The sequence below is a fragment of the Trypanosoma brucei genome (assembly GCF_000002445.2).
Source record: "Trypanosoma brucei brucei TREU927 chromosome 11 chr11_scaffold01 genomic scaffold, whole genome shotgun sequence".
Lineage (NCBI taxonomy): Eukaryota > Euglenozoa > Kinetoplastea > Trypanosomatida > Trypanosomatidae > Trypanosoma > Trypanosoma brucei.
The window spans coordinates 3,409,986-3,433,701 of NT_165288.1; the positions used below are offsets into that span (position 1 = coordinate 3,409,986).

The following is a 23,716-nucleotide window of genomic DNA, read 5'->3' on the forward strand; positions in this document are numbered from 1 at the left end:
AGTTTACATACACGGTTTCAGCAAAGGGAATGAGGATGGAAAGGGTTTTTGTCGCTATGAAAAGCAAACCCTTGACAACACATAGGTACATATTACAGCAAACGAGCTACAGACTGCAATCACACTTGTCACAGCATCACTACGTACAGGGGTATGCGCGTCAGTCACCCTGCCGGAACCGTTCTCTGCCACTCCTTTCCGGCTACGTTGTCCGTGCGTGCCCTTTGGGAACACTACCTGCAACCGACAGCTTTGACAACGCTACGTAGCATTCACATAGCTCAATTTGCGTGAAGCCATGCGCGAGGGCAAGCACATCAAACGAACGCGTGGGCTCCTCACCAGTGTACGGCAGCTATGTGCAACAGACGCCAGTGGGTCACGATGCCTTCATTTGTTTGTCACCGCAGCCCGCTGACCTGCACAACCGGGGACATACGGCAGATGGGCAAACGTTATACGAGACATCTGGCGGTAATATGCAGCATCTCTGTGCCGGGGTAGGCTTTCCTTCATGGACCCATCCGCTGCTGCATTCCAACCAAGAGCCGTTTCCGTGAAACGGTCCCACTTGCTGACGGGCAAGTCGCGAAAACGTGACTGTGTTGAGCGTTGCCGTCGGCTCATCCACTGCAAGAGCTGATCATTTTCGTCAGTGGCGGTTCCAAGGAGAGGCATCACTTCGTTGGATCGACTGTTCCTCGTCACCACGTGCCCCGGTCCGGCATCCATCCCGCATCTGCGGGCAACCGTCGACAAAGTCTTTAACATGTCGAGTTTATTCGCTGTTCCATCCAGCCCCCCAGGGAGCATTCGATTAAGGGGAGGTCGAAGTCTCGTGGGGCTGGGTGAACGCGACACCCTGAATCTCGGAGGGTGACTCCCTTGGGTTTGCTGGTAAGGTTCCACTGCTACCTCCGATGGTGACATGCATCGTGTCAGAGTGTAGACCGAGTCTTCAGCCTGCGAAGGAGCGGATAACGCGCCTGTCATCGACTCCCGCTGAAGCTTACGATAGTCCAACGCTAACTGCTGATAGTGCTTCACCGTTTCGCTTGCCTCTAAGCGATGGGCCTCGACTACCGTCATGGGGCGCGGCGGTTCAGGGTACCGTATCGTACATAGTTTTTGTTGCAGAAACGGGTCGTAGCTAACCGGGTCAATAACGTCGAGAAATACACCACCTAACGCCGTTTTCTCCAGCCGATTGCACTCCGCAACATAACTTTCCATCATCGCTTTTCTCACTTCCGACCGCATCTGAGCACTCTCATCATCGTATAACTGTTCTTCAATGAATTCTTGTATAGGCCGCAGCAATTCTTCCTCTCGCTGCCGACTAAGCCGCAACAACGCGCGGTGAGTGCGAAAGACTTCCCGCCGCTGGGCAGCACTACACATAGAAACCAGTTCCGCATGTCGTCGCCCAACCGCGCTCATGCGTTCTCTAAACTCCTTCATTTGCTGTTTCTGTTGTTCTTCAGCTAACTGTCGTTCACGCCGGGTCGCCATCGTCTGCTCCAAGCGGCGCCTCACTTCATCTAGTTTCATTTGCTCGCGTTGGCGGGCGAGTGCAGCTTCCGCCTCACGTCTCGCCAAGCTCTCCTGCATTTGCCTCCCCTCATTCTCGATTACGTGGCTCCAATCAGCCGCATTCATTAGCTGCGTGTAAAGCACCGGGTCGTGCACACGGATGCGGTGGCCGGAGCCCTGCTCTCCGTCCCCCATAGGAGCTGAAATAAGTGACCACAGGAAATGTCTACGAAAGAAAAAAACTTTGGATAATTCTTGTAATCTTTGCAACCTTTACTTACCTCCTTTCGTTCACCTCTGTATGATACAAGACGCAGAAGTAGATGGAAAACGAGGTATTACTGGGGAAAAAAGTTCATAACATAGCAACCAATGTGAGCGTTTGGTTACGCAAGAAATGGCAGCAATGTTTTTAACCCAAGAAAAGGGTGCAACCGGTAATAGATCCATGCAACAAACTGTAGCATTAACTCACATTAGTGGAGAGCCGCAGCGCTGCATGCACTGGGGAGAAGGCAAACTAGTGTAGCTGCCCCAACATCTACTGAATATGTATTACTGTTTGCTTTACCACTGTGAAGTCTGACCATCTCCCAGCAGATATCAGTAGAACGTAATGCCATGAAGACATCGACTAGCACACGTTTCGTTGGAACCTCATCAGCGCGACACTCATGGAGGAGGAACAAGCCAACTCGCGCAAACTCAAAGAATAGGGACCTGTGAAGAGTTGGCACCACACACACACACACACACACACACACGCTGCTGAAATCGTAGAAGGATTATGTGGCTGACCCGCCCTTACAGCAGCCTAAGTAATAAAAAGTAGTGGCTAACGCTTCATGATGTAACTGGAAAGTGTGCGGGCAACAAACCCTGAAGGAGGAAAAAGTGGGACAAGCAATAACACCAATTGGACATGAGGAAGCAAGGTGAGCTGAAGCTCGCTACACAGCGACATAAGTGAATGTAGCCGCACGCAAGGATGTACGTGCGCAAGCAGGCACAGAGGCCGATGCCCAACCACAGAAAAGTAAGGGAAACGAAAAAAAAGACGAATGTTTGGAGTCAGAACGTACAAAGTGAAGAAGTAAAAAAACAAAACCGTGAAACGTTGCGACCACGCGTGTCCGCAAGTACAAAAGCACACACAAGTATATTGGAACTGATGAGCGTGGACACCCAGCACACGTCAAAGCAAGAAGAACAAAAAAAACTGATGAAACAGATGTTATTAAGGTCACTGAATGCCGGAGTACAAATATACAGTGAAGTAGTGTTGCACCAAGCAACACTTCTCCTCCATTATGGTTTTTTTCTGTGTACAAAAGCCCTCCCCCATAAAGGGGCTGTCTCCCGGCCCTAAAATTACAAAAATCAGATATACAGAGGTTGCCCTTCTCTTCGCACTTTCACCTCACTCTCATATATATGTGCGTGCTTGGGTGAATTCGGAGCCGCTCTAACGGTACGGGCTCCCAACATGACTGACTTCACAAACACTCTAGAACTTCACAAATACAAAGATACAAGAATTGGTTACTTCTTACCTGCTCTCTTCCGCGTCGCAGCAGTCTGCCGCCCGGAAGCTGTTGAGCCTCTAGGGTGAGTAATACTTTTACTGTCTCCACCGACTGTGCCTCTTCGACCCCTTTCTCCCCTAACACCGCTGCCCCGGCCTCTGCTATTCGCACCAACCTTCGACTGCCGTTGTTGCTGTTGCTTCAGGGGCCTCTGAGCCTGGACAGCCTTCCTGGTTTGAGATGCCCTTCCGACTTGAGGAGCCTTTTTGGTCTGTGACACCTTTCTGCTGGCTGGACTCTTCCCGCTCCCTGATGCGGCCCGCGCAAACGACGCTGTTCGCATAGCGTTGTCCTTCCGTTCACCTCGGGCAGAGGCACCTCGAGCCCTTGAACCCGCATGCTTTTTGGTTTCTTTATTCGAGGCGGCCTTCAAAGACGGTGGCCTTCCTCTGCGCTTAGCGACGGTTCCCTCACTAGAGGTTGCTCTTTTTTGTCCTCTTCCGGGGCTCGGGACGTCGGCATACACTTCGGAAGAACTAATATCGTCATCCTCGGTGCTTGCATCATCTTCTTCAGGATCTTGCAGCTTTACAAACGTATCATCGGGTAATCGTGGCGTCTGCGTCCCGTTGTCTGCAATCTCACCGTCGTCACCGCAGCGGTGGCCAACATTGTCACCGTCATCCACAATATCACCCGCAACACCCTTACCCACCTCGCCCCAATCGTCGGTCGCTGTTGCATAAGACACTACAGCGGCCGGTTGTACTGAGTGAGTGTGGACGCCGCTCTCCCTGGCGGCGCGGCGGACCATACGACTCACTTTCTCTTCACGAGCCTTCAGTCCCTCATGCAAAGCGGACATCTCATCCCCAAAACGGCGCTTCATTTCCGCAAGTTTGCGCTCTGCGTTCAACCGTTCCACGGAGGTGTGAAGTAACTCTTCTTCACACCGCAGCATGTGAACAAGGGGATCCTCAACCGGTTGCGGTACACCACCGTCTATCGCAGTAGCATCGCTGCACTTGTTAGCGCCGGTGCTGAAATAACTACGGTTGGCGTCGACAATGTATCCCCTTTCCCTTGCAATGTTGGAAACAATGGGCACGGAATTACCGTCCGCGGCAGTTGCTGTTAATGGCCGCAGCGGTTCCTGCAACGAGAGTTTCGATTGAGGCGACTGCTGTAGAGCACCCAAAGCGGCGTCCTCTCCTGAGCAAGATGGGTGTCTGTTGTCCCCTTGGGTAATGCCACCGGGCGCCTGTTGCAGTGTAGTCGTCTTCAGTGCCGCGAACAGCGGTACCAGTGCAACACGGGAGGGAGCCACACGACGGATGAGCGAGGGGAGCATTGCTCAACCGAAAGAAGGGAAGAGGGTAACAGAGAATAACGACGAGTACGCAAAAAAAAAAAAACAATTAGCTATAAAATTTAAATAGATTACAAAGCGAATGGGGACCGTCTACTACTCACCCACTTTAGAAGTTTGAGTCCGTGCACCAGCTCAAGTAACCGGCACGCGTTCCCTCAAATGCCCTTCTTCTCCCCACTTGCCAAAAGATGAACCCTTTTCCAATTAACTACCTTTTCCTTTATGTCAATGATTGACAAAGAATTGCAAGTTTGCTTCCCAAGTTAGCCTCGTACGTCAAACTCTCCTTAGTCCCGCTGGCCCAGTCAAAATAGCTCGTGTGAACCTTGCAAACACCTTAACAACCGAAGAGCGAGTGATTGAGTCGATGTGGGTTTGGGCGAAAGCGAATGTCACGTGCCAGCACAGCCCACTATTTGTCGCTACAGGAAAATGAACGATAAAAACAAAAACATAAGATTCAAGAGGAAATGAAGCTAATATTCGTGGAGAATCGTTGCATAACAAATCGGCGGAACACAAAACGATTTGCGGGTACAAAAAAGGAGGAAAATCAGAGCACTCGAACACGCGAATGCAGAAAGGAGGGAGCACGATAGCGACCAAAAATAAGAGCAATAAGAAAAGAATATGCATACGTATCCCATCCTCTTCTCGCGCGCTGGAGTGGTATGTACGCGAAGGGGTTGAGATACGTATGCGCATCATCAGTGGGGCACGGTGACTCCTCAACAGGAAACCGGTGAGGTGCACGCAAATGTCAATGCCAGAAGCGATTAGTGGAATGAAGAAGAGAATTGTTAGAATAGAAAAGGCAAGTACACTTGCATACTTTTCTCTCTTTCACGTGATCCTTCCCATCACTCCACAGTAACACTACCCTTACCAAACCATTCACCGTCGCGACATGTTACCCGACACAAATACGAACCGATCCCTCCACGGAGCAAAATAACTCGAAAGAAAAAGTATCATTACCGTAGTGACAACGCACTATCAAATTCTGGAAAGCAACGATTGACATGTTGACCAACAGAAACGAAGATCAATGTCAACAAATAATTAAAAAATCTGTTTACTCACTCATTTCAACCTATCCCAACGCTCGCCTTTATTCCCCTTCTCATATTTTTCCTTTCATCTTCAATCCAAGCGCACTGGCGCGCAATGATGTTTTTACAGTGAAATCACCCCTCCTCCTCCTCCCCGCGCGCCCCTCATGTTCTCATAGTGTGACCGAAGGGAAAAGAAAAGACACGTAACTGCATCACGTATGAGAAATCCCATCCTTATGGACGGATACACATGCCGCTCACTTTTTCGCAGGTACTACAAAATGCTACCACGGCAAAGTGTACCCACACAACAGTTTTTATTTTATGAAACTGTTTATCCCCTTACTTCTGTACCGTAACGAGAGAAGAACAAAACCCCCACCTCAAAACCGTTATCATTCCTACACAGAGGCGCAGGTGGGTGAATAGAAAACAGCTTCCCTCTTCAAAAGCAATACCACATATCATTACTAATGACGGTAAAGGCACAGGTGGGCAAAGGCAGCAGAGCTGACGCCAGGCCTGCCGCCCGTGAAATAGGCAGCCCCCAATTCTGTGTTGATGTTGGTGGTTCTCTGAGGTTCCGCGCTGGCATAACAGTGATACATTCACTACCATATCATTACCTTGTCCGCGAGCGCTCCCGCAACAGTTTAACCTTTGCAAGGTGTTCTCCCTTGTATGGCGACTCCCACGCTGCTCTCATAGCCCGCTCCCCGTTAAGCCATGGCTTAAACAGCTCGATATATGCGTTGCTTCCCATAATGTACATGATGTATATCCCGAAGCAGAGAAGCAACATGAGCCACAACTTAATGTTTCCCACTAGCTCTATCGCCACGTAAACGCACCTGTTCGAGCCAAATACGTTTGGTAGAGCCGAGTAGAAAAGCGTCAAAAACGGAATAGCAATAAAACACAGCGCAAGAACCGCAACAGTGATAAGGTTATAGCACACAATAGCGGACGCTGCGCGCAGATTAACCAAAAAAAGCAACAAAATGAAATATAGAGTACCGTAATCCTCCACTGAGCCGCTCCGATACGGATGAAGCGCATCATCATCACCCAAAACGTAGTAGGTAAGTACAAATAATAAGACTCCGAGTAGCACGCCATCAACAAACCACTTGGTAAAATAACCCCACCTAAAGAACATGTTCTCCCTGGACAAAGGAGGGTACAGCGACGGCAGAGACTCTGCCAACTCATCCTCCACATCTTTGTCGTACACCCCCATCAAAACTGGCTGAAGTGAACAATACACAAGATTGAAAAAAGTAATAAGCCACGAATCGATTAATACCATACCGGAGAAACCACTAGAAATAGTGTAGACAACGATAGCGGACGTGAGAAAGGCATTCTTATGCAAACTGTACACGAGACAATGAGCATCGCGGTAAAGTGAAAAGCGACCGTGAACCATGAGTAGCCGCTTCAGGAATCTGAATTTGGGAATCGCATAGTCACTCGCCAACTCGGCCTGCGAGCCCTCGAGCCCCATGATACCAATACCAACACTGCTCTCTTGTATCATAGAAACGTCATTAGCACCGTCACCAATCGCCAACGCAACGCCCCCAGTATTCTCCTGGAAAAGCTTCACTATCTTTGCCTTCTGAAGCGGCGTCATACGGCAGCACACAGCGCTACGACACCGCATACCAATAGAGAAAAATTCGCTTGTGAGGTCTGCATCACAGAAAATGGCGTCTAACGTCAGCCCGTCTACCACTAGCACCATCTTGTGAGTATCTTTACCGTACTGTTCCTCTGCGCTATCACACTTATTTGAGGCAGCAGAAAGTTGTGATCGAAGCACTTCTCGTATACGCTCACTCTTCAACTCCGTTTGCAGATCTGTGGTACCAGATAATTGGCTGCAAACATCGAGATGATGCACCATATCCTCACAGCCCGATTCGATGATGCCGCTAGTGCATGCGATCGTCACAGCAGTCTCCCGCTTGTCTCCCGTAAGCATCCACACCACGATATCGGCTTGCATAAGAAACTTTACCGTCTCCGGAACATCCTCCTGCAGCTCATCGGATACAGCCGTAGTTCCAATCAGGTCAACATCCTTCTCTAGCAGCGCGTAGACTTCATGCAATGCCTCGTCGCGATCGTTCAAGCGACACTGCGCCTCATTAAATTTGACCAGCCAATCCCGTGCCTCCTCCTCCGATACCCACCGCTGACCAAGGACAAGTGTTCGTAGGCCCTTCTTGGCAACCGAATCTATTTCCACTTCAAAAAGATCCTTCAAATCAATGTTCCGTGGGTTTTGTTTGTTCATGATAGACATCATGCTGCTATCCGCACCCTTCACGAGCAACAGAAAGGGAAGCTTCTTCCCTCTAGCATTGGAATCCACGGGACGGTCTTTTCTATCCTCTTCCACCGTCACTGGATGCGTTGGATCACCTTTTTGATCCCCTAGAACCTTCATTGTCTTGTGTTGGCCCGATGACCTCGTTGGGGTCTCCCACGCCCGAGCAAAGCTTGGAGACGTCTGTGTTTCCTGAACCTTTCGGTGGTAACTTATTCGCACATTGTCCTGAGTACCTGTAGAGGCATTATCCATATCCGGACAACGACTTAAAAGCACGCTCATCAATTTTCTTTGAGATGTGAACTGAAGCTCTGCAACAACCTCGTAGCACATCACCTTCTGCACAACTTTCACAAAAACATGTTTGGAAGTTCTTCCCTGCAGCGCGAAAAGGTTGTCGCGAGCCGCACACACCAACGCAACTTCATCCAGTGACTGCCCTTCGTATATCTTTGACTCGTCCCTAAACTCTCTCACCTTTCTAGACATTGTGAGAGAGCGCTCATGCATAAGCGCATCATTGTGGCACGTCATGCGCCATGACGCACTGCCAGTGTGACCATGCAAGAAACGCCCAACACCAGTCGATGGGGAGGCGCCGAAGACAGAACCGCTTCCGGGGGTTATGCTTGACACCCGACGGTGACACACCATCTCAACCGCGTCAGTTGTGCCACTGCACCCCATTATTCGATTATTATTCGGTAATGTGGCATCTGCCGCAGATGGGCGACGCGTGAAGGCGTGCTGGGAGCCTGGGGGAAGTGAGCCACCAAGGACCGAATGACCGCTCGCCGCCGCTGCTTCCACGGCTGCGGCAACCGCTGATTCCACCTCAGGTCTGTCAAAACAGACAACGCTGTGGCAAAGCGACAAGTTGCGTAGGTACCGGAAAAGTGGTTCCTTTTCCATCGCCTCCTCATCGAAGTCGAATCGCCCCTGTTGGGGAACCTGACGGCGTTCCAAGGCATCAGTAGTCATAATTGGCTCCCCAACGGCTGGAGGTACACTGAGGCGTCGGGCCTCAACGAGCCGAAGGAATGCTTCGCCAAGTGCCCCTGGTCTTTCCTTCTCGTCATGCCGTTCGGTCGCTGTACAACCACCAACATAAGTCATAACGTTCTCCGTTAGGGTTCCAGTCTTATCTGTGAAAACGTATCTGACGTACGCTAGCTGCGAGTTCAGGCAAGATGTCTTTGGCCTAGAGTAGCGCAGTACGCCCTTGAACTCATCGTAGCTCGCCATGCGTCTGTCATTTGCGATGAGATACAGTTGAAGCACTTTGTTGAGTTCCATCGTAACATACAACGAAATTGGAATGAGGAATGAAAGAAGAATGAAATTTGTCAGGTACATGAGGGCAAAGTATTTTGACGCTCCATACCTACTCAGGGCCCATTGGATGTACCACGTGGTATGGCCGCTTCCCGCTCCCTCAAGTCCGTTGAGTCTTTCAGCGCGCCAATGCACCGACATTGTGCATAGAGTTATCAAAGCTGTTTGATGCACGAACAGAAGGATGATGTTGATAAGGTTGATTCGGCGGGAAGTTAAGGATGATTTTTCCCCCTTGCTTTTGAGATTGAGCAGCATCTTGGTATTTTTCCCCGTGTAGACAACGGCGCAAAGAACCCACTCAGTGTTTCGAATAATGCAACCACGGGGTAGAAACTGATCAATGGAAAGAGACACGACGCTCCCACATCGTAGGCGCAGCTGCCCAATCCATGAGTGTAAGTCTGGGCATGGCGTCGCCCCGCGTAACAAAACGCCCTTAAAATCCCCATCTCCCCGTGCGTCGTTCAATACGCCGTTTCCATCATTTGCCAACGCGACAGCAGAGCCAGGAGCACCCGCCCTTGGGTAAATATTGGAAGCAGTACCAGCGGCGAAGGGGTTTGAGCTTGAGCATAATCCAGAAGGCCCCCCCCGCACCCGGTCGCGTATATCCGACGTTTCAACAGTGCTTGACGGCACACGATCATCACATTCAGTGATGGTGCGCTCCTTACTTGAAAGTTCCAGCGTGTTGCACACACTTCCCCGCGTCTCCAACGGTGTGGGCGTAGCGGTACTGGTGCGCCCGTGCCCTCCTTCCGTTCCCTTCTTTGAAGTTTGCTCCGCAAAGGATTGAGTTACGTTCGTCGGTGGCGGAAGCTCCACACTCTGCGGCGTACCATCTTCCACCTCGGTCACCTCGACATCACGAAAGGCCGACGAAGCGCGAGCCCGCTGACCCGACGTACCCCCTGAGGTCCTCCCATTCTCTGTAAGAACATTCTGAGAAATGGCTCCTTTGCCGTTATCACCACCGCGGCTATCACATCGCTTCCACCCAACCAAGCTGCCGTTGTTCAAGAAGTGGGCACACGTGGCAGCATCTGGCAAACAACCCTCAATAATATCCTCAACTGTCCCAAGTGCCTTTATCGTTTCTGGTTTTGCACGCCGTGTTTTAGCATTTGTCTCGCCATCAAGATTGGACGTTTCAATATATGTCACACCATCCACCAGTGAGGTGTTCAACACAACTGCATCAGCCGGCACCACATCCCCAAGTCCGCAAAGTATCACATCGCCAGCGCGCACATCACGGGATGGAACAGAAACAAAGTCGGAGCCACGGAGCACCTGCACGCCCACTGAGTTCACGAGTTTGTCAGACTTCCGACGCTTGCCATCCTCCCAAAGGTCCTTCCACATCCCAACCCCAACCACGATACACAGAGGCAACAGGGTACTGAGTGGGTTTACCGGACTCACAACGGGAATCATGGTGATGATGGTAACAAAAAGGAAGTATATATTCGATACGCATCGAAACTGGTTAAGCAAACTCTTCGGTATGCATGTAGCCAGAGTATATTTTGATGTGCGCACGTAGTTGGAGGGAAACCTACGCGCCGCGTTGAGGTCACCCCTCAAAATATTAACTTCCACAAATGACCGTGCATGATCGGTATTTTCCACTCCAACGTTACTATTATCCGCCATAGCTGTCAAAAAATGTTGGTAACACTGCTCTCAATCACTTTAACCGAGCAAAAATTAAATAAAGCTATCCCACAAGGACAAATTTCCTTCCTGAGTCCAGCTTCTTCCTGCGTCCCTCCACGAACAGACAACGAGTGAGTTCCTCTCGGCCACAGCACGCACACAAACTACAACAATATATATAGAGTTAACCACTTACGCTTATTAGAACGTAACTCTCCTCACACCCAAACAAACAAAACACGATACCGCGTTACCTGCGATATCACGGAGAGTTGGCTGCTAAGTCACCTTCTCACTCGACTTACTCTCGCTCCTCTAATATTCCTGTGATCGAAAATATTCTCCACCAACTTTATGATTGCTCACTGAGTGCAGTGAAACGCCTACAGCTTTTACTGCACCTTAGATGTGGAGTGAATATCTTGCAGCGGCTCCCTTAACCTTCTTGTGCTCCTGGGACGAACAATAAGCCGTGAGAAACTTTGTGCGTTCACTTAAGAGTTGGAGGCTGACGGAGTAACACAACGTCGAATAGAGAGAGAGCTTCGCAAAGCCGTGAGTGCAGAGAAGGTAAATACCGCAAAGTATCTGATCCTATAATTAACAATACCTCTAAGTGATGACTGTGGTACTCCCCTAAAAAGGTACAGATGGTTTCACAGACCACGGTGAAACAACTAGATACCTGAAACAACAGGAACGAAGGCAGAATTTGGAAGAATTTTTTGTAAGCCGAAGCGAATGATAAGGCAATGGTAACCAACAGAAATACAAAACATCAACATGTCAGGTCAATAAAAACATAAAGACCACTGTCAGTGAACGAAATAAATAAATAAAACTTTAACAAGATAATCCGCAGATAACCGCTAAGCATGAAGTGATAGGTACATTAACGCAGCTTCTTCTTCATGCGCAAGTTGGAGCAGTGGCCACAACCCTTCTTGCGGCAATTCGTAGCGCGTACGGGCAGACGGGCGTAGCAGCGGCGGCACACCTTCTTCTCCCAATTGTATTTTTTCGCGAGTGCCTCAAGCGTTGGCTCCATCACACCACCTCGAAGGCGGAGTACCAGGTGCAGTGTCGACTCCTTCTGAATGTTGTAGTCCGCAAGCGTGCGACCCTCCTCCAACTGCTTCCCGGCAAAAATCAACCGCTGCTGATCCGGAGGGATACCCTCCTTGTCCTGAATCTTGGCCTTTACGTTCTCAATGGTGTCGCTGGCCTCAACCTCAAGAGCAATGGTTTTGCCAGTGAGGGTTTTCACGAAGATCTGCATGGTGCTATCCTTCTGGCGTGGGTGATGCAAAGCGAAGACACGGATGAGAAGAAAAAAGGAGAGATGCTACGGGAATGCAAGAAGTGCCACAGATTAGGAACACGAGAAGGGTAATACAGCAAAGTAATAACCAGGCCAGCCACGGGTGTCCTGGATGACGAAAGAACCCGTAGACCATTCACTATGACCCTTACCTTTACCGAACGAAAAGCAAGGAACACGAACAGGGGGAAAAAAAAAAAGAAATGAGGCATGTTTCACAGATAACCCGCAGATAACCGCTAAGCATGAAGTGATAGGTACATTAACGCAGCTTCTTCTTCATGCGCAAGTTGGAGCAGTGGCCACAACCCTTCTTGCGGCAATTCGTAGCGCGTACGGGCAGACGGGCGTAGCAGCGGCGGCACACCTTCTTCTCCCAATTGTATTTTTTCGCGAGTGCCTCAAGCGTTGGCTCCATCACACCACCTCGAAGGCGGAGTACCAGGTGCAGTGTCGACTCCTTCTGAATGTTGTAGTCCGCAAGCGTGCGACCCTCCTCCAACTGCTTCCCGGCAAAAATCAACCGCTGCTGATCCGGAGGGATACCCTCCTTGTCCTGAATCTTGGCCTTTACGTTCTCAATGGTGTCGCTGGCCTCAACCTCAAGAGCAATGGTTTTGCCAGTGAGGGTTTTCACGAAGATCTGCATGGTGCTATCCTTCTGGCGTGGGTGATGCAAAGCGAAGACACGGATGAGAAGAGAAATGTTGAACTAGCGTCCCTAGATCGCCAGCGGCGCAGTCGTGCGAATAACGTAGCAGAAACTACTTACACGTGCATAAAGAACGAGGGAGACCAAACTGAAGCTGACCAGTAGGTGGGATTAATAAAAACGAAACGCCAAAGGGAAAAAACCACACAAGCAAACACAGAACGCGCAGAAAGGTGAAGTGACGAAGCGATGCCGCGGAAGGCTACCTGCATTTGGCTCGCAGTAGACTAGCTCAAGGAACGAGTAACACCAAGCGAAGAAACAGCTCAAGGGTGGAAAGGTTGAATAACCCACAGAAAAAGCAAACCTCAAACAACATCGGTGCTGTCAGTGGAAAGATTACTCGCCGGAGCATCACCCTTTACCGCTAACTTCTTGTTTTTTTGTCGTCCTCCTCCCACATGCGTCGGAAGAAAGTTGAAGCAGCATTCCCACCCCCTCTACTGAAGCCGTCCCTTTATCCCAGTGTACCATCCCTCTGTACGAATAACCACAGTTACCGCCTGCATCCCCGCCGTCATAGTAAGAATGGGACGTACCCTTTATGTCTACATGAAGTTCAGGCGATGAACCAATTCGTTGATAAACCTATTGTAGTCAATCTTGTCATCGGTTTCGTCTTGCTCCGCAATTGTCAGAAGTTCCTCTACTTCCTCAGGGGTTGAGCATTCACCACCTGTGGCGAAAAGCTCTGTAAACTGTTTCTTTGTCACAAATCCGGTCTTTTGCTTGTCGTAATGTAGAAAAGCGCTACGCATCTCCTCCAACATCGTATCGTCTACCTCGCACATCATTAACGAGAGAAAGTCCTTGAAGCTAAGCTCTTCCGTGTTCGTCTGTTCCCCCTGGCCAAAAACACGCATCACCTCATGGAACTCTTCGTCTGACAAGTGTAGCCCCACGCTTGCCATAAGCGCAGAGACCTCCTTCATTGGAATTGATATTGTTTTTTGACCGTTACTCAGTACACGAAAACCTTCCGCTAGCTCCGCGATGGTGTTGTGCGACACCGGCTTGCGGTAGAAGGGACGAGATGTGCCACGAACATCAGAAATGGGCTTGCCTCCCACGGCACCGCCCCTACTGAAATGATCCTGTTGACTAGATACAGGAGCCTTATCCTTCATACCTTTATCCATGTATTTCACACAAAATCTGGACACCAACACACCTACGGCAGTCTGTCGGACCTAAACCTGGGTTGTGGTTACTTCTTTCCTGTTTGGGGAGAACAATCAGAATAAAGACGGAAGCGTTAAAGCCATGCAAGCAAATGTTTGCAGAGAAAATGAAGTCTGTGTACCCAATGAGCTTCAGCGTTTACGTAGAACCTGCGAAGCACCGAGACATGAAACCGTTTAACACAAACAGGTCCCTTTCACTGATGACAGCCGGAAAGGTCATATACATAACAAAAATGTAAATAAAGGATGAAATGGTTCCGAAGGAGTGAGGTTACAGATCCGGGTAACGCGGTAACATCAGAATGTTAAAAAGGTCAAAGGGATTCAAAAATTCTCAGAGCAATCTCAGTACTCCTCGACAGTACGAAACTGATATGATGCCATGTATCAAATCCTTCTGAGAATCTTAAGTGCCCCATATCATGTACACCTTATGCCACTTTTGCTTTTATTTCACGCACCTCCTCAACAGTTTCCTCCCCCTTTATCGGGAAGCACCAACACCCTTATCTATTTTCTATCACAAAAAGAGTTTTATACCAGTATTTTATCTCTTCCCAAACGAATACACAAACTTAACATGACGGAAAGGTAGAGAAGGAAGCCAGGCTCACCTCAACCATCTGCAAACACGAACTATTTGCTCATCATCATTTTCACGAACTCCTCGTAGTTGATTTGGCCGTCGCCATCAACGTCAGCCTCGCGGATCATCTCGTCCACCTCCTCATCTGTTAGTTTTTCACCGAGGTTCGTCATGATGTGACGGAGTTCAGCAGCGGAAATGAAACCATTGCCATCCTTATCAAAGACACGAAACGCTTCCTTGATTTCTTCCTCGGAATCAGAATCCTGCATCTTGCGCGCCATAAGCGTCAAGAACTCTGGAAAGTCAATAGTTCCGCTTCCATCCTGATCAACTTCGTTGATCATGTCCTGGAGTTCCGCCTCGGTGGGGTTCTGGCCCAGTGACCGCATCACAGTGCCGAGTTCTTTCGTCGTAATGGTACCATCACCATCCTTGTCAAATAGCGAGAACGCCTCCTTGAATTCGGAGATCTGCTCGTTGGAGAGTTGATCGGCCATCGTAAATCAAGTGGATGTTACTTATCAATGTTGCTTTCTTCCTTAGTTGTAACAAAAATAGCTCACTTGGAAAGCAATACGAAGAGAGAGATCTCCATCCATCAGACGCTAATGGCCAAGACAGTGGAAAATGGTGCATAGCAAATCCCACTGACAACACAGTGTACTGCAAACTTGCTGTAGATACCTGATTTTCTCTTAGACATAAGGCTCCCACATCTTGTTTCCACCCTCTCATCTAATCCAATGCTTCCTTTCCTCACCTCGGTACACAACAAACCATCAAACAAGAAGCAGAGCAAGACACGAAGGTGCAGGCCACACACACATCTCGAAAAATACATAAACGAAGGGAAGCTTATCTACATGTATATTTTAGGAGGCACGGACTATTTGCTCATCATCATTTTCACGAACTCCTCGTAGTTGATTTGGCCGTCGCCATCAACGTCAGCCTCGCGGATCATCTCGTCCACCTCCTCATCTGTTAGTTTTTCACCGAGGTTCGTCATGATGTGACGGAGTTCAGCAGCGGAAATGAAACCATTGCCATCCTTATCAAAGACACGAAACGCTTCCTTGATTTCTTCCTCGGAATCAGAATCCTGCATCTTGCGCGCCATAAGCGTCAAGAACTCTGGAAAGTCAATAGTTCCGCTTCCATCCTGATCAACTTCGTTGATCATGTCCTGGAGTTCCGCCTCGGTGGGGTTCTGGCCCAGTGACCGCATCACAGTGCCGAGTTCTTTCGTCGTAATGGTACCATCACCATCCTTGTCAAATAGCGAGAACGCCTCCTTGAATTCGGAGATCTGCTCGTTGGAGAGTTGATCGGCCATCGTAAATCAAGTGGATGTTACTTATCAATGTTGCTTTCTTCCTTAGTTGTAACAAAAATAGCTCACTTGGAAAGCAATACGAAGAGAGAGATCTCCATCCATCAGACGCTAATGGCCAAGACAGTGGAAAATGGTGCATAGCAAATCCCACTGACAACACAGTGTACTGCAAACTTGCTGTAGATACCTGATTTTCTCTTAGACATAAGGCTCCCACATCTTGTTTCCACCCTCTCATCTAATCCAATGCTTCCTTTCCTCACCTCGGTACACAACAAACCATCAAACAAGAAGCAGAGCAAGACACGAAGGTGCAGGCCACACACACATCTCGAAAAATACATAAACGAAGGGAAGCTTATCTACATGTATATTTTAGGAGGCACAGACTATTTGCTCATCATCATTTTCACGAACTCCTCGTAGTTGATTTGGCCGTCGCCATCAACGTCAGCCTCGCGGATCATCTCGTCCACCTCCTCATCTGTTAGTTTTTCACCGAGGTTCGTCATGATGTGACGGAGTTCAGCAGCGGAAATGAAACCATTGCCATCCTTATCAAAGACACGAAACGCTTCCTTGATTTCTTCCTCGGAATCAGAATCCTGCATCTTGCGCGCCATAAGCGTCAAGAACTCTGGAAAGTCAATAGTTCCGCTTCCATCCTGATCAACTTCGTTGATCATGTCCTGGAGTTCCGCCTCGGTGGGGTTCTGGCCCAGTGACCGCATCACAGTGCCGAGTTCTTTCGTCGTAATGGTACCATCACCATCCTTGTCAAATAGCGAGAACGCCTCCTTGAATTCGGAGATCTGCTCGTTGGAGAGTTGATCGGCCATCGTAAATCAAGTGGATGTTACTTATCAATGTTGCTTTCTTCCTTAGTTGTAACAAAAATAGCTCACTTGGAAAGCAATACGAAGAGAGAGATCTCCATCCATCAGACGCTAATGGCCAAGACAGTGGAAAATGGTGCATAGCAAATCCCACTGACAACACAGTGTACTGCAAACTTGCTGTAGATACCTGATTTTCTCTTAGACATAAGGCTTCCATATCTTGTTTCCACCCTCTCATCTAATCCAATGCTTCCTTTCCTCACCTCGGTACACAACAAACCATCAAACAAGAAGCAGAGCAAGACACGAAGGTGCAGGCCACACACACATCTCGAAAAATACATAAACGAAGGGAAGCTTATCTACATGTATATTTTAGGAGGCACGGACTATTTGCTCATCATCATTTTCACGAACTCCTCGTAGTTGATTTGGCCGTCGCCATCAACGTCAGCCTCGCGGATCATCTCGTCCACCTCCTCATCTGTTAGTTTTTCACCGAGGTTCGTCATGATGTGACGGAGTTCAGCAGCGGAGATGAAACCATTGCCATCCTTATCAAAGACACGAAACGCTTCCTTGATTTCTTCCTCGGAATCAGAATCCTGCATCTTGCGCGCCATAAGCGTCAAGAACTCTGGAAAGTCAATAGTTCCGCTTCCATCCTGATCAACTTCGTTGATCATGTCCTGGAGTTCCGCCTCGGTGGGGTTCTGGCCCAGTGACCGCATCACAGTGCCGAGTTCTTTCGTCGTAATGGTACCATCACCATCCTTGTCAAATAGCGAGAACGCCTCCTTGAATTCGGAGATCTGCTCGTTGGAGAGTTGATCGGCCATCGTAAATCAAGTGGATGTTACTTATCAATGTTATTTACCTTCCTTTTTCCTTCACACATGGGAAAAATAAACAGTGGGAAGTGTGGTATAGAGTCCCACATGCCCTCACAAAGTAGTATAATTCATTCGCATTGCGCTGGGATTGCGTTAAAGGGGTATTGACAATCGTTCATCCGCGAAAAGTTACGCTTAGTACGAAACGCTGCGGGGCCCGCTAGAAAAACGGGGTTTGCTGCCCCAAGGCGGATGGCGTTTGACAGAGCAGTGCGTACGGAGTAGAATGCACAGGGACGCGGAGCTTATCGAACGTAAAGGACGCTTGAACACGTATATGCCAACCAGTACGCACGGGCTATTTGCGAAGGCCAGTGCTGATCCGCTTCAAATTACCTCGGAGTTGCCCTATGACATCATTCATTTCCAGTGACCGTAGGGCGTGTACCTCTGAGGCGTTATCGACATTCAGAGCCATCGCAGTGAAGTGTTCAATCAAACTAAGAGCCACCTGGCCCTTCTTAGCATTCCCACATGAGAGCTCAGCCCGGTACTTGTACGAGATGACGGAACCCATCGGCGCACAAACGGCAACCGCATACTCCACACAGTCTCCAGGCTGGGGCTTCGCCGTAAAATGAATCCATTCACGATTAAACTCCGCATCGTTCGCTGCACGCGTGGCTTCCAAACTCGCAGCCGTTGAATCAATAGCACGAGACCGTGGCTGGGGTTCGCCGGTGCTCGGCTCATTATCTTCACGCGGTGTACGCTCATTGTCAGCTGGACCGTCACTTCCGCATGAAGGAGACGCGGCAAGCAAATGTCCGGCATCTCCACCTTTAGCAGGAGCCCGCCCCCGCACCTCCCCCACACACTCCTCGCCCCAAGCTTCACCGCCACAGCGTTCTCCTGCCTCACCAGCAGCGGAAGAGCTCCCTGCTGGTGATGTTCTTACAATTTCATTAGTCTGCTTGGCCCTCTCACTTGCGAGCAGCTCCAACTGCACCTTTGAAAGTTGGTTACCGTTTAGGAGTGCACCGGTTAAACGATCCTCATCATCCTGATCCTTGTACTTCTGCTGGATCTTTTTTAACTTCTTCCGCTGGTGCTTCGTCAGCTGCTGCGCCTTTGTTTGAACAGCGGCGGCCCCCTTCACACCACAAACTCCCGTTCCGCGAGCAGGAGCTGCAGCCACTGAAGGGCTTGCAGCATTTTCAGCGAGCGGCTGCGAGCCCTTCGTCACAACGCTACATGCCGTGCTGTGCTGCTGCTGATGTGTGTTTTGCCGATGCCGTCGATTTGCCTGAAGTTGAGGAAGTGGCCGCAGAGCCGTAGCGGCGTCGCGTTCAAGGAAGCAGTTATCATCACGCCCTAAGGCCATGTTCTTGTCACCCTCGCTTGAATGGTGGCTGACACCATGTGGTTGACGAGGGCCATCTGGGACGTAATTCGGCAGCTCTTCACGCTCGCGGGGATCAATAGCGCGCGAAGAAATGCGGAAGAGCAGCCCGCACCCTAACATCAAGGGCCGAGGCCTCAAATAATTCTTCTCTCCGCTGAGCAAGTAACACCCCGCGGCGGTACCTCCAACAATTTGTGAAGCATGCACCCACCACGCGCCGACACTGAACTTACTCTCCCACGCTGAGCTTCGGCAAACGCACCATGCAGCAGCCTCATCGAGGCTTATCATATGGATCAGCCACCCTTTGGTGGACTCACCTACCTGAATGCTGTTTTCCTCAGATTCACCTTCCCCGAAAGCGGTGGAGGCATCCCACGCTGAACCCGCGGCTCTCAGGATGCACGGCAACCCTCCCTCCACATCGCTATGCACAAAGACGTCACCAAGGCGCATGATACGACGTACCAACAACTCAGTCGACTGTGTATCGTGCCCTTGTAGCACCAAATCCCCACACGATGTACGGAACCAATTAAATTTTTCCCACCAACAACGGTGTCGCTCTGTTGCGATAGCTTTCTTCGTCTGTTTCTTCGCAGCCAATCTCTCGCCCTTTTTTTCTGCTCCTGCCGCCGCTTTGGCGGTAGCGGCAATAGTTTTTTCGAGCTTGGCGCGATTAGCTTTTTTCTGCGTAAAGTAGGAGGCGGCATTTGCATAGGCGGTTTTGCTCAAATCAACCTCAATCACAGATGGGGTCCGACTGCAGCCCTCTACCCTGTCCTTTTTTTCACCGCTGTTTCCACCATACCGGTGATTCTCGCCCTTTCCCCCCACTTTCACTTTACTTTCTTCGTCCTCATAACATTCGACATCCTCATCATTTTCTTCCACAAGCACAGATATGCTGTTGCGGTCAAGGAAGAGTTCGTGCACCATGTAGGCCACTGGATGGCCCTCGGCGTGTCGCTGCTTCAGTAAACGCCGCAGCGCCTCCCACTGAATTCCAGCAGCTAGTGCGCCATTAATTAGACCAATTGCCTCGTCAATCTTTTCAGCGTTCTGGATGATGAGTTCGCCCTTACGGGTGTTCTCCTCCTCGGAGCGCTCGAGGGCGGCGATGCGACGGTTGTGGTCGCGCTCGAATTTCTCCTTCTTGGAAAGTACGCAGGTTGTCGCTCTGTCATTATGCTGTTCAATCTTCTCCTTCTCGGTGTATAGGAAGAAAGCATCACATACACTGCCAAAGCTTGGGAGGTAGGACGCCGAAACGGCATCCCCACGATACTGCGCGAGCAAAACAGGACTGAAGTCCTCGTACTGCACTCCCTGAAGGTGCGGCCGAGGCTGCTTCTCCACCCCACTACCCGCCTCTCCGCCGTCAGCCGTTGTACCGACACCCGCATCTACATGCGGTGGCGCCTTCCCCCGCTCTTGAGTCCCTCGACCCTTGGTGGCCGCGGTTTTGCTGATCAGGTAGCCACCTGTGGGCAAAGGAGAGAAGGCGAAGCGCCAGGCTTCTAACATTCCAGGAAGCAGCTTTTCGAACATTTCGTCCCCGCTGCACGTCATGTTAGCTTTCTTCACGCTCTTCACGCCAGTAACTGTCAAAATATGATCGGCGAGTGACGGACCAAAGTGATGTGTGGCAGAGAGTGTTGATCGCGTTGTCTCGTATTCCGCATGCCGAGTAAACACTGCGCCCCATTCTCGTCGCAGTGCTTCAACACGTTGCGCCCCTTCAGTGAGCTGCTGGCACTCTTCCTCCTGTTGCTGTTCAAATGACTTTGTCACAGGGTATAATTCACGCACAAACATGTTGACCCCGTCGTCCTTATGTGCACGAAGTAAGAGCATTATGCGGTACTCGTGGTCTGTTAGTACAATGTTACCCTTTGAAAAGAGCTCCACAATTATGTGATACGACGCACCCTCCGCTACACCGAAGCGAAAGTCCACCGTTCTGTCGTGTTGAAGTTGCGTCACAGAATCAAGCCGCCATGCACGTACATGCTTTCGCAACCTTAGTGTGAACTGCGTGGGCACTTTTGGCTTCTCGCGCACCAACTGAGTTAAGTGCAGCCGCACACCGTTCTCCAGAAGTAAAGTCCTTTTCTTCTCGCTATTTCCAAATTTAAACAGAAAGGTCCTTGGGGGAATGTCATATACGTTCGTCAACCGGAGACCCTGAAGCTCAGTCCGCATTTCCTCCACAGAAGCGCGAACATCAAGCGCCGTCATGCGCTGTTTCACCATGTCCGCTTGTGAGGCCAAAGGTCACTTCCCCCGCCAGCCGTCTTGCCCCGAGATCCTCCTCCCTTCAATCAGATGAGGGCGTGAGCCACAACCCCCAGAGTGTTTGTTCTTCCTACTGTGATAACGAGAAAGGTGGTGCGAGGACGAGGAAGAAGTAAACCCTAGTACTTATAATTAGATACAAGAACGGCTATTACGATGCTAACGAAATAGTGCATTTCCAATACTCTTTTCACAACGCGTGCCTCGCGGTAACCTCCCCTCAATTACGAGATGCTTTCCTCTCTGACTACGCCTATAGAAACTTCCACTTGAGTGCAAACACGATTACAACGGGTGGTGACCTGGCACCTCCTCCACCACCCTCTGCCAGATCGGTTTCTTCACGTAGCAACATGGCAAACTATAAATTCATCCAATGGGATCCTTTGTGCGCCCCCCCCCCTCACAGCAGATGCTGCCTGAACCCGGATATCACAAGAGCCATCTCATACCCCCTCGACCGGCCAAACCTCTCCTAACCGCTTCATCAAGCCGTCCACGTCTTCTGCGGTCATACCAACACCACAGGCCAACACAAGCAACGGGCAAGAGGGTGTCTCATCCGTATGCATACCGTAATTTCTGAACGAATGACCACAGAGCCGAGTCACGTTGTCACTAGGAAGTACAACTCGCGGCCCTGTCACCCCTTTCCGAAACAAACGTGCACCAACTGCAGCAGCAGTTGAAGGGCTCCCAACAGTGCGCATAGTTATGGCAAAGCTGATGTCGTTACGTTGTGGCCTCTCCACCCCATCGCACCCAGCTTCGCCACTTGGGGGCACTGCCGCGACAAAATCACCACTAGCACCGTCAACATCACATTGCGCATCGAACTCATCCAAAAGCAATTCTCCCCGTGCCCCCGCAAACCCTTTCAGTTGGTTCTGGAGAGACCTCCTCAGTAGGTACCGCGTGTCCCATAACTTTTTGAACCCGCTTCGGCCTAGACTCAGCGCAGTGATGAAAAGGTCAATCACTGGAGACGCGCTTGCTCGGCCCGCGTATAAAGAAGTGGCACGTGCCACGGCGGTCTTGCCACCACTTAGTACAGCCCCACCTACAGGGACGAGAAAATTTTTGTCCCCAGATTGCACGATGAGATCCACACGACCCAGTCGAATGGCGGCATCTAACTTATGCATGATGGTGCGGCTTTGCACACCATAAGCGTTGTTCACAACATATGGAATATCAAGTGCTTTGCATAGCTTTGCGATGGCAACAACATCATCGGGCAGCCGCGGCGCAAAGCAGCTCGTCGTGGACAAGACGCACAGCACGTGCTTAGGGCCCCCAACGCGTTCAATTGCAGCAGCGACATCGTCTACATGGGCCTCCAAAAAGTAAGAATGAAGTAGGGTCTCTGCTGTCCCCAGTCCCTCCTTGCTTTGCATCCGTCGCAGCACAGGGGCACGCCGCAGTGGCACGACCATGGGCACAAAGCCAGATAGCTCGATGCACTTTAGGGCTGTCTTCTGGTCAATGCGAGTCCAAATGACATAGCGAGGAACAGCCGAATCATCACCTCTGGTACGAAGGCCAGCATGCAACTTTTCCTGTTCCTCTTCAGTGTGACCCTTGCTGTCGAATCGCAGCTCCTCTACCCGATGATGAAAGATACTGCGAAGCGCCAACGCAATGGTCATACCGGTTGCCATGGGAATCACAGCAGCGCTTGCAAGTGACGGGGTCCCCGCCTGTCGCAGCAAGTCGAGCATCATGTGATTCACCAACTTGTACATCACACTTGACCCGGCTGCCTTCGGTTGATCGCTGCAGATGTCACCGGAACGCCCGATGCCGTGGGTGAGGCTGTAGTGGCGCCTCGCAACCAATACCGAAGCAACGCGTCCCTCTCGCTCTCCAGCACCAACATGTATACTAAAGTTGTTCGTATCCATCACGGCAAGTTGCTGCATTATCAATTCAATTGCACAGTCGTGCAGGCCTTCTTCCGGGCAGCGGCGCTGGGCAATAATTGCACGCACCGTGCGTTCAACCGAGTGCAGTGACTCTACGCCGGTTTGTACATACCGCGGCGTAACGAAAGACTCCGCCAACTCAAATGACCGCTCATCCATGAGGCAGACACCAAAGCGCGGCTACGTCACTTTGAAGATCGTGTACTGTGAAAGAGATAAAGAGGAGAAAAGAATGGCACCTTTTGTTCTACCTTTTCCTCCCCCACTCTGTCACACATGGGTATGAACGGAGGCCCAAACGGGGCACCTTTCCACATCCAATGGCTTTGGTTAATCTCTAAACACTTACCTCGCCCTTCAACACCACCCCAACAATATCCACGTTATTAATGCAACGGGGAAGTGACAACGCAGCGACGAGGACAGCGAACAAAAACACAGGTGTGCCCCCCC

At 50.3% G+C, this 23,716-nt stretch overlaps 10 protein-coding genes across 10 annotated transcripts, besides 1 other annotated feature; all 10 read right to left on the minus strand.

Annotated features, from left to right (window-relative positions):
- Window positions 1-390: 390 nt before the first annotated feature.
- On the minus strand, window positions 391-1,728 carry Tb11.52.0015 (hypothetical protein, conserved; the record flags this gene model as incomplete). Its single annotated transcript, XM_824262.1, has 1 exon — window positions 391-1,728. The coding sequence occupies one exon, from the start codon at window positions 1,726-1,728 to the stop codon at window positions 391-393; it is 1,338 nt and encodes a 445-aa protein (XP_829355.1).
- A 542-nt stretch (window positions 1,729-2,270) lies between these two features.
- Window positions 2,271-2,297: a microsatellite.
- A 778-nt stretch (window positions 2,298-3,075) lies between these two features.
- On the minus strand, window positions 3,076-4,410 carry Tb11.52.0016 (hypothetical protein, conserved; the record flags this gene model as incomplete). The annotated part of the gene is made up of 1 exon (XM_824263.1): window positions 3,076-4,410. One exon carries the CDS (start codon window positions 4,408-4,410, stop codon window positions 3,076-3,078), a length of 1,335 nt encoding a protein of 444 aa, XP_829356.1.
- A 297-nt stretch (window positions 4,411-4,707) lies between these two features.
- On the minus strand, window positions 4,708-5,139 carry Tb11.52.0017 (hypothetical protein; the record flags this gene model as incomplete). The annotated part of the gene is made up of 1 exon (XM_824264.1): window positions 4,708-5,139. One exon carries the CDS (start codon window positions 5,137-5,139, stop codon window positions 4,708-4,710), a length of 432 nt encoding a protein of 143 aa, XP_829357.1.
- Window positions 5,140-6,108: 969 nt separating this feature from the next.
- On the minus strand, window positions 6,109-10,818 carry Tb11.52.0018 (phospholipid-transporting ATPase, putative; the record flags this gene model as incomplete). The annotated part of the gene is made up of 1 exon (XM_824265.1): window positions 6,109-10,818. The coding sequence occupies one exon, from the start codon at window positions 10,816-10,818 to the stop codon at window positions 6,109-6,111; it is 4,710 nt and encodes a 1,569-aa protein (XP_829358.1).
- A 3,856-nt stretch (window positions 10,819-14,674) lies between these two features.
- On the minus strand, window positions 14,675-15,124 carry Tb11.01.4621 (calmodulin; the record flags this gene model as incomplete). The annotated part of the gene is made up of 1 exon (XM_824266.1): window positions 14,675-15,124. One exon carries the CDS (start codon window positions 15,122-15,124, stop codon window positions 14,675-14,677), a length of 450 nt encoding a protein of 149 aa, XP_829359.1.
- Window positions 15,125-15,513: 389 nt separating this feature from the next.
- On the minus strand, window positions 15,514-15,963 carry Tb11.01.4623 (calmodulin; the record flags this gene model as incomplete). The annotated part of the gene is made up of 1 exon (XM_824267.1): window positions 15,514-15,963. One exon carries the CDS (start codon window positions 15,961-15,963, stop codon window positions 15,514-15,516), a length of 450 nt encoding a protein of 149 aa, XP_829360.1.
- A 389-nt stretch (window positions 15,964-16,352) lies between these two features.
- Window positions 16,353-16,802, minus strand: Tb11.01.4622 (calmodulin; the record flags this gene model as incomplete). Its single annotated transcript, XM_824268.1, has 1 exon — window positions 16,353-16,802. One exon carries the CDS (start codon window positions 16,800-16,802, stop codon window positions 16,353-16,355), a length of 450 nt encoding a protein of 149 aa, XP_829361.1.
- Window positions 16,803-17,191: 389 nt separating this feature from the next.
- On the minus strand, window positions 17,192-17,641 carry Tb11.01.4624 (calmodulin; the record flags this gene model as incomplete). The annotated part of the gene is made up of 1 exon (XM_824269.1): window positions 17,192-17,641. The coding sequence occupies one exon, from the start codon at window positions 17,639-17,641 to the stop codon at window positions 17,192-17,194; it is 450 nt and encodes a 149-aa protein (XP_829362.1).
- A 352-nt stretch (window positions 17,642-17,993) lies between these two features.
- On the minus strand, window positions 17,994-21,296 carry Tb11.01.4630 (hypothetical protein, conserved; the record flags this gene model as incomplete). The annotated part of the gene is made up of 1 exon (XM_824270.1): window positions 17,994-21,296. One exon carries the CDS (start codon window positions 21,294-21,296, stop codon window positions 17,994-17,996), a length of 3,303 nt encoding a protein of 1,100 aa, XP_829363.1.
- Window positions 21,297-21,784: 488 nt separating this feature from the next.
- On the minus strand, window positions 21,785-23,422 carry Tb11.01.4640 (hypothetical protein, conserved; the record flags this gene model as incomplete). The annotated part of the gene is made up of 1 exon (XM_824271.1): window positions 21,785-23,422. One exon carries the CDS (start codon window positions 23,420-23,422, stop codon window positions 21,785-21,787), a length of 1,638 nt encoding a protein of 545 aa, XP_829364.1.
- Window positions 23,423-23,716: the final 294 nt, after the last annotated feature.